The 13577-nt window shown below is 32.1% G+C and overlaps 2 protein-coding genes across 5 annotated transcripts; one reads left to right on the forward strand and one right to left on the reverse strand.

The window, feature by feature from the left end:
* Positions 1 to 239: 239 nt before the first annotated feature.
* Positions 240 to 7687, reverse strand: lg19h19orf54 (linkage group 19 C19orf54 homolog). Of its 3 annotated transcripts, none has more exons than XM_048168974.1 (7): positions 7396 to 7687; positions 7151 to 7315; positions 6998 to 7066; positions 2967 to 3091; positions 2610 to 2739; positions 1079 to 1149; positions 240 to 986 (listed from the first exon to the last, which is right to left on the reverse strand). In XM_048168974.1, the coding sequence occupies exons 1-7, from the start codon at positions 7407 to 7409 to the stop codon at positions 655 to 657; spliced, it is 906 nt and encodes a 301-aa protein (XP_048024931.1). In that variant the 5' UTR covers positions 7410 to 7687; the 3' UTR covers positions 240 to 654. The 3 variants fall into 3 exon arrangements, with proteins under 3 accessions (XP_048024931.1, XP_048024932.1, XP_048024930.1); XM_048168975.1 differs by having other exon boundaries at positions 7151 to 7312; positions 7396 to 7686; XM_048168973.1 differs by having other exon boundaries at positions 7151 to 7312; positions 7391 to 7686.
* Positions 7688 to 7750: 63 nt separating this feature from the next.
* On the forward strand, positions 7751 to 11830 carry snrpa (small nuclear ribonucleoprotein polypeptide A). 2 transcript variants are annotated; one of them, XM_048168976.1, is made up of 7 exons: positions 7751 to 7889; positions 8560 to 8636; positions 8731 to 8903; positions 10511 to 10684; positions 10778 to 10954; positions 11029 to 11117; positions 11224 to 11830. In XM_048168976.1, exons 2-7 carry the CDS (start codon positions 8564 to 8566, stop codon positions 11381 to 11383), a joined length of 846 nt encoding a protein of 281 aa, XP_048024933.1. In that variant the 5' UTR covers positions 7751 to 7889; positions 8560 to 8563; the 3' UTR covers positions 11384 to 11830. The 2 variants fall into 2 exon arrangements, with proteins under 2 accessions (XP_048024933.1, XP_048024934.1); XM_048168977.1 differs by lacking the exon at positions 7751 to 7889 and adding an exon at positions 7958 to 8039.
* Positions 11831 to 13577: the final 1747 nt, after the last annotated feature.

Consider the following 13577-nt stretch of genomic DNA (forward strand, 5'->3'; position numbering starts at 1 on the left):
AGTGTCACATGATCCTTCAGAAATCATTCTAATATGATGATTTATTTTCAATGTTGGAAACAGTTGTGCTGCTTAATATTATTTTATAACCTGTGATACTTTTTCAGGACTCTTTGATGAATAAAAAGTTAAAAAACATCAGCATTTATTTACAATAGAAATCTTTTGTAACAATATACACTACCGTTCAAAAGTTTGGGGTCAGTAATTGTTTTTCTTTTTTTTTTTTTTGAAAGAAATTAATACTTTTATTCAGCACGGATGTGTTAAATTGATAAAAAATGATAGTAAAGATTTATATTGTTAGAAAAGATTTATATTTTGAATAAATGCTGTTCTTTTTAACCTTTTATTCATAAATTAATCCTGAAAAACAGTTATATAACAGTTCGTTTTGACCAGGATCACCTATCATTCATAAAGTGTGCAGATTATAGGTGTCAAATTATATCACACAGCCTGTAACGAGCATGTAATATAATTACGTTATTCTGCATCAGTTTCTTAGTTTTACATAAAGTAACTTGATCACTTCATATTTAGCTTTAGCAGCTTTACAAACACTCAAACTTTAAGGACACCTAGTGGATGAAGACTGAAAACACAGGTGTGCAACCCACTCCAGAAACGACTCTGAGTCTCTGGTGTTCTTGATCAGCTGATCTGTGTGTCGGTGTGAAGCAGCAGCACTTGTCCTGCCAGTCCTTCTTGTACGCCACCAACAGGAAGCACGTAACGCGTCCCGTCGCTGGCTCTCTGAGGGGCCATTTCATTGAGTTGGCTGTTGCTCTGTGTAACCAACTCAAACCTCCACAGCTGGTAACGGAGACTCTTTCCCTGCTTAGCCAGAACAAACACCTCTTCAATGCCATCCATCGGCCAGGAGACAGACGCCTCGTTCTGAGAGAGATGCAGCCAGGGGAGTGTGACGTCAGGAGGGAAGTGTTTGCTGTCCACACACCCCTGTTTTAAACCTAGTAAAATACCTGGGAAAATGACAGAAATTATTAGATTGAAGAGTTATTCCCTTATATAACTTGCAGAGTTTGTTAATTCATTCTTGATTATTTAGTCTCACCTGAGATGACTGCCCAGTGGGCTTTGTGACCATTGCGTAGACAGGGCTCATGATTAAAATCCTCATCGTATCTGTACCAGAGCAGTCAGGGACACAATACAGTCTATTTAATTATATGTGTAATATGCACATGACTATGAATATGTGTCTTTGTGTCATTAGATTTGATTAAGTCAGAAATTTCATAAATAGTTGGCAGTTTGGAGGATTTGAAAACTAGTCAACAGTGTCAGAAATATGGCTTATTTCAGAAAAACTGAGAAAAACAAAAACTGGTCTAGTGGTAAATAAAATAAAATAAAATAAAATAAAATAAAATAAAATAAAATAAAATAAAATAAAATAAAATAAAATAAAATAAAATAAAATAAAATAAAATAAAATAAAATAAAATAAAATAAAATAAAATAAAATAAAATAAAATAAAATAAAATAAAATAAAATAAAATAAAATAAAATAAAATAAAATAAAATAAAATAAAATAAAATAAAATAAAATAAAATTTCAGAAAACTGTGATCAAATCAACAAACAAAAAACATCCTAGTGATGAAATAATAAAATTAAATAGAATAATTTCAGAAAATGATGATAAGAAAACCTAGCAGCAAATAAAATAAAAATATTTCAGACAACTGTGATCAATTATCAAAAAACAAATGCCTAGTAAAATAAAATAAAATAAAATAAAATAAAAAAAAAACATTTTAGAAAACAGTGATAAAAAAAATCTAGTGGTGAATAAAATAAAAAAAATTATCAAAAAAACACTGAGCTAAACAAAAAAATTAGCCTAGTGGTAAAATAAAATGAAATAAAATAAAATAAAATAAACTTTTAAATTTTAAAAGAGTGGTTAAACTAAAAATAAAATACCACTTAAAATAACCTAGTGGTAAAAATAAAATAAAATAAAAATATATATATTTCAGAAAACTGTGATAAAAAAGTATTAGTAATAAAATAAAATATAATAATTTAAGTGATAAACAAAGAATAACCTAGTGGTAAATAAAGTAATATGAAATCAAATAAAGATTACATCAGAAAACAGTGAGCAAAACAAAAAATTTGGCCTTGCAGTAAAAAAATAAATAAATAAATAAATAAAATAATTTCAGACAAGAGTGTACACTTCAAACAAAACCATGATCTAGTGGTAATATATATATATATATATATATATATATATATATATATATATATATATATATATATATATATATATATATATATATTTAAAACTGATCAAAAATCAAAATTTCAGAAAAGAGTGATCAAACTAAATAATAACCAAGATGTAAATAAAATTTAAAAAATTACTTCAGAAAACAGTGATAAAAAAACAGAAAAGTGATAAAAAAATAAAATAAATAAAAATAATTTCAGAAAACAGTGATCAAAAAATATCCTAGTGGTAAATAAAATGAAATAAAAATTACTCCAGAAAACAGTGATAAAAAAAGTGATAAAAGAAAATAATAAAATGACTTCAGAAAACATTGATCAAACATATAGGCAGTAAAGATACGGTATAAGAACAGGCTGTCCGCCAGCGAGGTGTTTAAGAATGACAGCGGCGTTTTCTCCCATCATGCCTCCTGATAACCTCTGAACTCTGCACCCACACACTTCCTCCGCCAGCTTGGCCATGTCACTGGCTAATTCAAAACAGAAAAAAAAAATACATTAAATACATTAGTATAACAAACTATAGCATTCAGAGGTCTTTACAGAAGAACAATCTGCAATTGCATCAAAACAATACTTTGCTTTTCATTACATCCACCTTCATTACGAGCACAAAACCAGTCATGAGGGTCAGTTTTTTTAAATTGAGATCATCTGTACATGTATGACAGTTAGATTTAAAAGCAGATGTTAGTACCAGAAAACATTTCTCCTTGTTCAGTGTAGCCGTTGTTTTTTGCGGTTTGGACCAGCGTCTCCAGGACCAGCGTCTGAGGAGGCTTCAGCAGATGAGCCGCCATCCATAAGGCCACAAGGCCACACCTGAAATCAAGTGTCAGAATATTCATGTCATATTCACTGTGTACTCTATGTAAAATTAGCTTAAATTACTTACCATATTCTTGAGTGAACTTTTATATTATTGTTTCTAACAATTTCTTCATTTGTGCAAAATACTATAAAATGATCACACAAATTTCTCTTTGTGACCCTGGACCACAAAACCTGTGATAAGGGTCAATTGTTTTTTAAATTGAGATCATCTGAAAGCTGAATAAATGAGCTTTCCATTGATGTATGGTTTGTTAGGATAGGAGATACAACTATTTGAAAATCTGGAATCTGAGAGTGCAAAAAAAATCTAAACATCGAGAAAATCGCCTTTAAAGTTGTCCAAATGAAGTCCTTAACAATGCATATCCACTCACAAAAAATACATTTTTGATATATTTATGGTAGGAAATTTACAAAATATCCTCATGGAACATGATCTTTACTTAATATCCTAATGATTTTTGGCATAAAAGAAAAATCGATCATTTTGATACTGTATTTCAACAAATATACCAGTGTGACTTATGACTGGTTTTGTGGTCCAGGGTCACATTTTAAGAATAAACCTGTTTATTTTCCTTTTTATAAATAAATATTATGTCCAATAATATTTAGCCTAATACTTAGTCAATAATAATTAATCTGAGGGTGCAAAAAAATCAAAACATCGAGAAAATCACCTTTAAAGTTGTCCAAATGAAGTCCTTAACAATGCAATTTACTTACAAAAATAAATTTTTGATATATTTACGGTAGGAAATTTACAAAATATCTTCATGGAACATGATCTTTACTTAATATCCTAATGATTTTTGGCATAAAAGAAAAATCGATCATTTTGATACTGTATTTCAACAAATATACCAGTGTGACTTATGACTGGTTTTGTGGTCCAGGGTCACATTTTAAGAATAAACCTGTTTATTTTCCTTTTTATAAATAAATATTATGTCCAATAATATTTAGCCTAATACTTAGTCAATAATAATTAATCTGAGGGTGCAAAAAAATCAAAACATCGAGAAAATCACCTTTAAAGTTGTCCAAATGAAGTCCTTAACAATGCAATTTACTTACAAAAATACATTTTTGATATATTTACGGTAGGAAATTTACAAAATATCTTCATGGAACATGATCTTTACTTAATATCCTAATGATTTTTGGCATAAAAGAAAAATCGATCATTTTGATACTGTATTTCAACAAATATACCAGTGTGACTTATGACTGGTTTTGTGGTCCAGGGTCACATTTTAAGAATAAACCTGTTTATTTTCCTTTTTATAAATAAATATTATGTCCAATAATATTTAGCCTAATACTTAGTCAATAATAATTAATCTGAGGGTGCAAAAAAATCAAAACATCGAGAAAATCACCTTTAAAGTTGTCCAAATGAAGTCCTTAACAATGCAATTTACTTACAAAAATAAATTTTTGATATATTTACGGTAGGAAATTTACAAAATATCTTCATGGAACATGATCTTTACTTAATATCCTAATGATTTTTGGCATAAAAGAAAAATCGATCATTTTGATACTGTATTTCAACAAATATACCAGTGTGACTTATGACTGGTTTTGTGGTCCAGGGTCACATTTTAAGAATAAACCTGTTTATTTTCCTTTTTATAAATAAATATTATGTCCAATAATATTTAGCCTAATACTTAGTCAATAATAATTAATCTGAGGGTGCAAAAAAATCAAAACATCGAGAAAATCACCTTTAAAGTTGTCCAAATGAAGTCCTTAACAATGCAATTTACTTACAAAAATACATTTTTGATATATTTACGGTAGGAAATTTACAAAATATCTTCATGGAACATGATCTTTACTTAATATCCTAATGATTTTTGGCATAAAAGAAAAATCGATCATTTTGATACTGTATTTCAACAAATATACCAGTGTGACTTATGACTGGTTTTGTGGTCCAGGGTCACATTTTAAGAATAAACCTGTTTATTTTCCTTTTTATAAATAAATATTATGTCCAATAATATTTAGCCTAATACTTAGTCAATAATAATTAATCTGAGGGTGCAAAAAAATCAAAACATCGAGAAAATCACCTTTAAAGTTGTCCAAATGAAGTCCTTAACAATGCAATTTACTTACAAAAATACATTTTTGATATATTTACGGTAGGAAATTTACAAAATATCTTCATGGAACATGATCTTTACTTAATATCCTAATGATTTTTGGCATAAAAGAAAAATCGATCATTTTGATACTGTATTTCAACAAATATACCAGTGTGACTTATGACTGGTTTTGTGGTCCAGGGTCACATTTTAAGAATAAACCTGTTTATTTTCCTTTTTATAAATAAATATTATGTCCAATAATATTTAGCCTAATACTTAGTCAATAATAATTAATCTGAGGGTGCAAAAAAATCAAAACATCGAGAAAATCACCTTTAAAGTTGTCCAAATGAAGTCCTTAACAATGCAATTTACTTACAAAAATAAATTTTTGATATATTTACGGTAGGAAATTTACAAAATATCTTCATGGAACATGATCTTTACTTAATATCCTAATGATTTTTGGCATAAAAGAAAAATCGATCATTTTGATACTGTATTTCAACAAATATACCAGTGTGACTTATGACTGGTTTTGTGGTCCAGGGTCACATTTTAAGAATAAACCTGTTTATTTTCCTTTTTATAAATAAATATTATGTCCAATAATATTTAGCCTAATACTTAGTCAATAATAATTAATCTGAGGGTGCAAAAAATCAAAACATCGAGAAAATCACCTTTAAAGTTGTCCAAATGAAGTCCTTAACAATGCAATTTACTTACAAAAATACATTTTTGATATATTTACGGTAGGAAATTTACAAAATATCTTCATGGAACATGATCTTTACTTAATATCCTAATGATTTTTGGCATAAAAGAAAAATCGATCATTTTGATACTGTATTTCAACAAATATACCAGTGTGACTTATGACTGGTTTTGTGGTCCAGGGTCACATTTTAAGAATAAACCTGTTTATTTTCCTTTTTATAAATAAATATTATGTCCAATAATATTTAGCCTAATACTTAGTCAATAATAATTAATCTGAGGGTGCAAAAAAATCAAAACATCGAGAAAATCACCTTTAAAGTTGTCCAAATGAAGTCCTTAACAATGCAATTTACTTACAAAAATACATTTTTGATATATTTACGGTAGGAAATTTACAAAATATCTTCATGGAACATGATCTTTACTTAATATCCTAATGATTTTTGGCATAAAAGAAAAATCGATCATTTTGATACTGTATTTCAACAAATATACCAGTGTGACTTATGACTGGTTTTGTGGTCCAGGGTCACATTTTAAGAATAAACCTGTTTATTTTCCTTTTTATAAATAAATATTATGTCCAATAATATTTAGCCTAATACTTAGTCAATAATAATTAATCTGAGGGTGCAAAAAAATCAAAACATCGAGAAAATCACCTTTAAAGTTGTCCAAATGAAGTCCTTAACAATGCATTTTACTTACAAAAATACATTTTTGATATATTTACGGTAGGAAATTTACAAAATATCTTCATGGAACATGATCTTTACTTAAAATCCAAATGATTTTTGGCATAAAAGAAAAATCGATAATTTGATACTGTATTTCTACAAATATACCCATGTGACGTATGACTGGTTTTGTGGTCCAGGGTCACATTTTAAGAATAAACCTGATTATTTTACAGGTTTATTTTTAATCAAGTTTTTCCTTTTTATAAATAAATATAATGTACAATAATATTTAGCCTTATAGTCAATAATAATAAGCCCCCCTAAGACATCGGCAACGACCATCAAACAATCCATATCAGTCAACTAATAGGAATTTTATGGACACTTACTGTGGACCATCTTGAATGAGTGAAGGCACGTACTTATTGAACAGCAACCACTGCAGATCCTTCCTAAAACTTCATTGAGAAATGCTGTGATGAAAACATGACTGGAGAGAGAAGGTTTTCTGAGAGTATTATTTGTGCATTATTTGTGCTCACCTGCTTTCTCTCTGTCCTATAATAATCCTCGCCTCTTCATGGTCCCCCTCTACAGGGGCCCGTCCCTCTGCTAAAGCCTGGTAAAGCTTCTTCTTGCTGGACACTGATAGAGGAGGAGGAGGAGGAGGTGGAGGAGGTGCTGCAATATTCTCCATTGACATTCTGCTGCAACAGAAGAGATAGTAGATGAAAAACAAATGACAACATGTGAGACATATTGAGTATGGTGTGTACATATACGTTACAATGTTGTCTCCATCAAAACAATGTTGTAAAAGTTGTCTTATAAGCATTCGAAAATCCAAGAAGTTATTTCACTGTCTGCTGTGAACTGCAGTTGAAGTCTGGGTAGTGTTCCCTACTTAGGGAATACCAAATAAGGTCATGTGGTCGTGAACGTCAATCAAAATACAAAATATCCCGATTGATCATATTTTTTAATGCCGATATTTTTTAATTAAACAAATCAAAATGATTACAAAATCAATATTAGAAGCGGCATTTTAGATTATATTCAGCGACGTGACACCCGAGCAGAAAACAGCGTAACACGATCAACGCTCTAAAGTATCCAATCAGAATGCGTGTTGGTAGGTTCGTCGGGAGACCAGCTGTCCAATCGAATCGTTACATCTTCGAGAAGGCGGTTTTTCAGGCGGAAGTTGCACGCTCTTTTTTTTTCTTCCCCCGTGTGGATTTTCATTCAGGTTTTTATTCGGTCGAAGCTCGTCAAATAATTGTAAGTTGATTTTTTTAAATATATATATATTAATGTTTATTGTTTTGTTCTTGTTAACGGCTTAGTTTATTATATAAAAATGTGTTTTCCACTGTAATTCTTTGTTAAATTAGTTGATGCTAACTGACTAGCTCTCGTTTAAACAACGAGGTGGGTCAGTCATTCACAGCTTTATAGTGTTCATTAAGAAATAAATAATTTGCTTAGGTATTTTTTGCATCTTGAGGACTTTTACCGGCACGCAGACTTCTTCATCGTGCTCAATAAGCGCTTCCCCCCCCCTTTCTACACAATTTCGGTAAAGTTGGTTTTATATTCGCACATTCGGACTTCTGATAATTTCAGGCTTTCCAATAAATGTGCAATAAACTAATGTTTGCGAATTTTAAGCAGCGACATATTGACAACCAACGATTGTCAACTTAACGTTACAACATTTTTCACAGTCGATCAAAATAGACAAATATTGTTTTAATGGCATATTTACTTGTGAATGTCCACTGAATGTCCAATGTAGTGTGATTAACAAGGCTATTGAATACGGATGTCCGAATGTGCGAATATAAAACCAACTTTACCCAAGTTTCTACACACTTTCTAGTTTCTGTGTGGGCACATGTTGAAATTTCGTTTCTTTTAGATGGTTTATTATCTCTGTTTATCTTTCCAGAATCATGGCTGGTCAGGAGATGCGGCTAAACCACACTATTTACATTAACAACTTGAATGAGAAGATCAAAAAAGATGGTATGGTTTTGTTGTTCTGTTTGTTTATCATTGGCATTGATTTTTGCACGTTGTTCATGTTGCAACTCTTTTCCTTCTCTCCTGTTTTTAATAGAACTGAAAAAGTCGTTGTATGCTATATTCTCCCAGTTTGGACAAATCCTGGACATCCTTGTTTCTCCTACACTGAAAATGAGGGGTCAGGCCTTTGTGATCTTCAAGGAGATCAACAGTGCTTCCAATGCACTCCGCTCTATGCAAGGCTTCCCTTTTTATGATAAACCCATGGTATGATTTGTGAGATGTGTGTGTGTGTGTATGTGTATGTGTATGTGTGTATATATATAATATAATATAATATAATATAATATAATAAATATATATATATATATATATATATATATATATATATATATATATATATATATTAGTTTTGTGTGTGTGAAAACTGAGTGAACTGTTATATAGTTTATACAGTTTACATACCTATTGCAAAATATGCAAAAATGTTAATTTTATTATTACAAAATAAGGATCATGAAAACTGCATGTTATTTTTTTTTTAATACTGTCCTGAATAAACTATTTCACATAACAGATATTTACATAAAGTCCACAAGACAAAAAAGCTACATTTATAAAAAAGACCCTGTTCATGAGTCCCTTGTTTGTTCTGAACAGTTAAAATGTTCTTCAGAAAAATCCTCCAGGTCCTGCAAATTCTTCAGTTTTCAATATTATTTTTATTTATTTATTTTTTTTTTTTTTGTGTATTTGAACCCTTTCCAGCAGTGACCATATGATTTTGAGATCCGTCTCTTCACACTGAGGACAACTGAGGGACTCAAACTCAACTATTAAAAAAGGTTCAAACATTCACTGATGCTCCGGAAGAAAAGACGATTCATTAAAGAGTCGGGGGTGAAAACTTTTTGAATTGGATGAACAGGATAAATTGTACTTTTTTTTTTTTTTTTTTTTTTTTTTTTTTTTTTGTCTTCTGGGAAACATGTAAGTATCTTCTGTTGCTTCCGAAGGGCAGTACTAAATGAAAAAAATATGATCTTTAAACAAAATAAGAAAAACTTGTGCATCTTGTTCAAAAGTTTTCACCCCCGACTCTTAATGCATTGTGTTTCCTTCTGGAGCATCAGTGAATATTTGAACCTTTTTTTAATATTTGTGTTTGAGTCCTGTTAGGGGCTCTGTTATGTGAAATGGTTTATTCAGGGCAGTACTAAAAGATAAGCAATTTTAATGATCCTTTTAATGATATTTTGTTAAAATGATTAACATTTTTGCATATTCTGCAAGGGGTATGTAAAATTGACCTCCACTGTACACACCAAACCTTTCAATGGTATTGTTACCTTACTGTTCAAAAGTTTGGGCTCAGTATAAAAAATAAATAAATTGTTCAAAAGTGAGAGTAAAGTTTTCTGTTTCAAATAAATGCTGTTCTTTTAAACGTTATATTCATCAAATAATCCTGAAATATTTTTTTATTGGCTTCCACAAAAATCTGACGCAGCACAACTGTTTTCAACATTGATAATAATCAGAAGTGTTTCTTCAGCAGCAAATCATCATATTAGAATAATTTCTGAAGGATCATGTGACACTAAATACTGGAATAATGATACTGAAAATTCAGCTTTGATCACAGGAATAAATTACATTTTACTATATATTCAAATAGAAAACAGTTACATGAATTTGTAATATTTAAAAATATTAGTTTTCACTCTTATTTTTGATCAAATAAAGCATAAGACACTTCTTTCAAAATCATTTAAAAATCTTACCAAAATCTTATTTATATATTTTGAAATAATTTATCTTTAATTAAACCACAATATGCACTAAAATGCTTTTAAAATTCAATCTCTTCACAGCGTATTCAGTATGCAAAGCAGGACTCTGATATCATTGCGAAAATGAAGGGCACATATGTGGAGCGAGACCGTAAGAAAGAGAAGAAAAAGCCTAAAGCCCCAGAACCAGGTGCTGGGAAAAAGGGTGGTGCTGCTGCCACACCTGCTATGGCCGGAGTACCTGCAGCTATGCCAGTTAGTATATTTGGGATCATCTTTGGGAATTGGTGTGTTTGCTCCATTGTGACCTATTTTAAGGCTGTTGTTTATTTATTTTGTCATTTATAGGGAATGCCACCAATGAGCCAAGCTCCTCGCATGATGCCAATGCCCGGTCAGCCTCCCTACATGCCTCCGCCTGGCATGATGCCTCCACCTGGCATGGCACCCGGACAGATGCCACCAGGTGCCATGCCACCAGGTCAGATGATGCCAGGACAAATGCCTGGCCAGATGCCACAGCAGGTATGCATTAAGATGAGAATAAAGGCTCAATATTTGGTTTGAGACTTTATTAACAACATTCATTATGTTTGTAGGTGTCGGAAAACCCTCCCAACCACATCCTGTTTCTCACCAATCTCCCGGAGGAGACCAACGAGCTCATGCTGTCTATGCTGTTCAACCAGTGAGAATTTGTTTGCTTTCACCCTCCTTTTGAACCTTGTTCAGTTCAGTCATTTTAAAACATAAGATCTCCTTTTGCTAATTACAATGTTGCTTTCTTCTCCTAGGTTCCCTGGATTCAAAGAAGTCCGTCTTGTCCCCGGTCGTCACGACATCGCCTTTGTGGAGTTCGATAATGAGGTGCAGGCGGGTGCAGCCAGAGAAGCTTTGCAAGGCTTTAAGATCACACAGAGCAATGCAATGAAAATCTCCTTTGCAAAGAAATAACTCGCATATATCCGACTTCTATGACAAATGCCAGTTATACACAGGCCTGCGTTTAGAGACCTTTGGGAATGGTTCAGGGTGTTTAATGGCTGAATAGAAGAAGAACACACAACCCATTCAAAGAAAAAAAAAGTCCAGACATGAAAAGTACGTTTTTATTTAATGTGACTTGCCTAGCTGTGCCAGTTAGTTTTGTACATCACAATACAAGGTAAGGAGTGAATGGAAAGGTTTTTATTTTTTTTCCCCCCCCTCTTTCTCCTCCATTTTATCCTTTTACTTTTATTCCCTCTTCTCTGAGATGGTCGGCTTTGGTGAGTTTGTAAGTATGCAGGTTTTTTTTTAAATCCAATTATGTATTCTGAAGCATTGCACCCAGAGTCTGGTCCCCAGACATTGAACCTGGAGCTTTGTTTTTTATTAAATGGCAATGTTTTACTTATTGCATTCTGCTTGTCCTTTCCTTTTTATTTCAAGATATTTTCTTAAAAGGGATAGTTCACCCAAAAATGAAAATTATCTCATGATTTACTCACCCTCAAACCATCCTAGGCGTATGACTATCTTCTTTCAGATGAACACAATTAGAGATATATTTAAAAATATTCTGAGGCCCCTGTTCACTACCATTATAAAGCTTTGTAGAGCCAGGATATTTTTAAATATATCTCAGATTGTGTGTGTCTGAAATAAGATAGTCATATACACCTAGGATGGCTTGAGAGGGAGTAAATCATGGGATAATTTTCATTTTTGGGTGAACTATCCCTTTAAGGCCAAAGTATACTTCACTTCAAAATTTCGGCATCAGAATAGTACACGCATACTGATCGAGCATCGCCAAAGTTTTGTAACCGTGTGTACATGCGCATTTACAATTATTATTTTTTTGTAGTAATTAATTTGTCCACAAGGTGGCAACCGTGCCCTGGTGACGTCGATTCACAAGGTAGTCGAAGAAAACATGCATGAACGGAACACATGCAAGCTACAGCAACAATACAGGTGTACACAAGCGAGAGATTGTGCGAAGAGGTTAGAAAGTACCCACATTTATACAACTCTAGCATGAAAGGATACTAAGATGTTTACAAGTTGTTGTAACTCGTAGAGGTATTGCAATTTGTCGCAATGCGCATGCGTCGAATGCCTGTACGTGTAAATGAGTCAAGTGAAGTATACTTTGCAAGGCTGTGCATTTTAAAAAAAAAAGTATACTTTCTGCTTTATTGTTCTGTTTGAGTAGTCTGCTATTGGGGTCAGGATTTAGAACATGTTAAATTGATCGAATCAGCATATTAGAATGATTTCTGAAGGATCATGTGACTGAAGACTGGAGTAATGATGGGAGAAAGATTTTTTTATTTTTTTTTAAACTGAACCAATATAATGCAAAGTGCACCAAAAACACTGCAGGGAGGCGGCACCTGCTGGTCAAATGTGTAAATTCAATGCAAAACTTAGACAACCTATAATTGCAGCTTTTTTTTTTTTTTTTTTTTAAGTGCTTGTTTTGTGTGTTAGGCAAGGGCTTGCAAAATTCGTTCAATATCATCCTTTTCTACGGTTTTTCTGTCTACTACTTCATGACACATCTCTTTTTCACATGCATTTAAAAAATTCAGTTCATGATGTCATAGCAGCGATGATTTCCTCTGAAATCACCATAGTTCATGAAGATGTCAGGCATGAGCCTGTGTCTTTCTTTAGTGTATGAGCACAGTATCCAGTGCCAGTCCTTGTTACTTGTGGTTGTCCTTGTCTGTCACTCCTCCTTTTGAAGTAGAAGCCAGCAAGCTCATGGGAGGTTATCTTCTCTTCTCATCTCAGTGACAGTCTACAGCCAAACTGGCTTATGGACAGGGAGATGAGGGCACCATCATTCCTTTGACATCAAAGAATCAAAAATCCTTGTAAAAATTTAAGCAGCCCAGATCATGCCTACGCAAGTCTACGTTACACTCTCTGTACGTGATGTAAACGATTTATTGAGCTTCAGGCTTCAACTTGTGAGTGTTTACTAAGAATTCTCTCTTTTTTCATTTGTGCTGTTCAAACTCCAAATCCATTACCTCCAGATAATGAAGGTGAATGAGAAACATTTTGCTCTCTAATGAAATGAATCAGTTATAGTAGGGATTATAAATGGTTTTTGTCAGTCGATCCTCTTTGTATAAAAATATTTACTTGAAGT

This window comes from Megalobrama amblycephala, linkage group LG19 (genome assembly GCF_018812025.1).
Source record: "Megalobrama amblycephala isolate DHTTF-2021 linkage group LG19, ASM1881202v1, whole genome shotgun sequence".
Taxonomy (NCBI): domain Eukaryota; kingdom Metazoa; phylum Chordata; class Actinopteri; order Cypriniformes; family Xenocyprididae; genus Megalobrama; species Megalobrama amblycephala.

What these genes read in the sequence shown, in the direction of transcription:
- snrpa (XM_048168976.1), top strand. Translation starts at nt 8,564, where the DNA reads ATGGCTGGTCAGGAGATGCGGCTAAACCACACTATTTACATTAACAAC. An exon ending in CTTTTTATGATAAACCCATG is followed by an intron (nt 8,904 to 10,510) that starts GTATGATTTGTG and finishes ATCTCTTCACAG; the next exon opens with CGTATTCAGTATGCAAAGCA. An exon ending in CTGTCTATGCTGTTCAACCA is followed by an intron (nt 11,118 to 11,223) that starts GTGAGAATTTGT and finishes TTCTTCTCCTAG; the next exon opens with GTTCCCTGGATTCAAAGAAG.
- lg19h19orf54 (XM_048168973.1), bottom strand. Translation starts at nt 7,443, where the DNA reads ATGCTTATAAGACAACTTTTACAACATTGTTTTGATGGAGACAACATT. An exon ending in ACAAGGAGAAATGTTTTCTG is followed by an intron (nt 2,740 to 2,966) that starts GTACTAACATCT and finishes GTTTTGAATTAG; the next exon opens with CCAGTGACATGGCCAAGCTG. An exon ending in GGACAGCCTGTTCTTATACC is followed by an intron (nt 1,150 to 2,609) that starts GTATCTTTACTG and finishes GCTCTGGTACAG; the next exon opens with ATACGATGAGGATTTTAATC.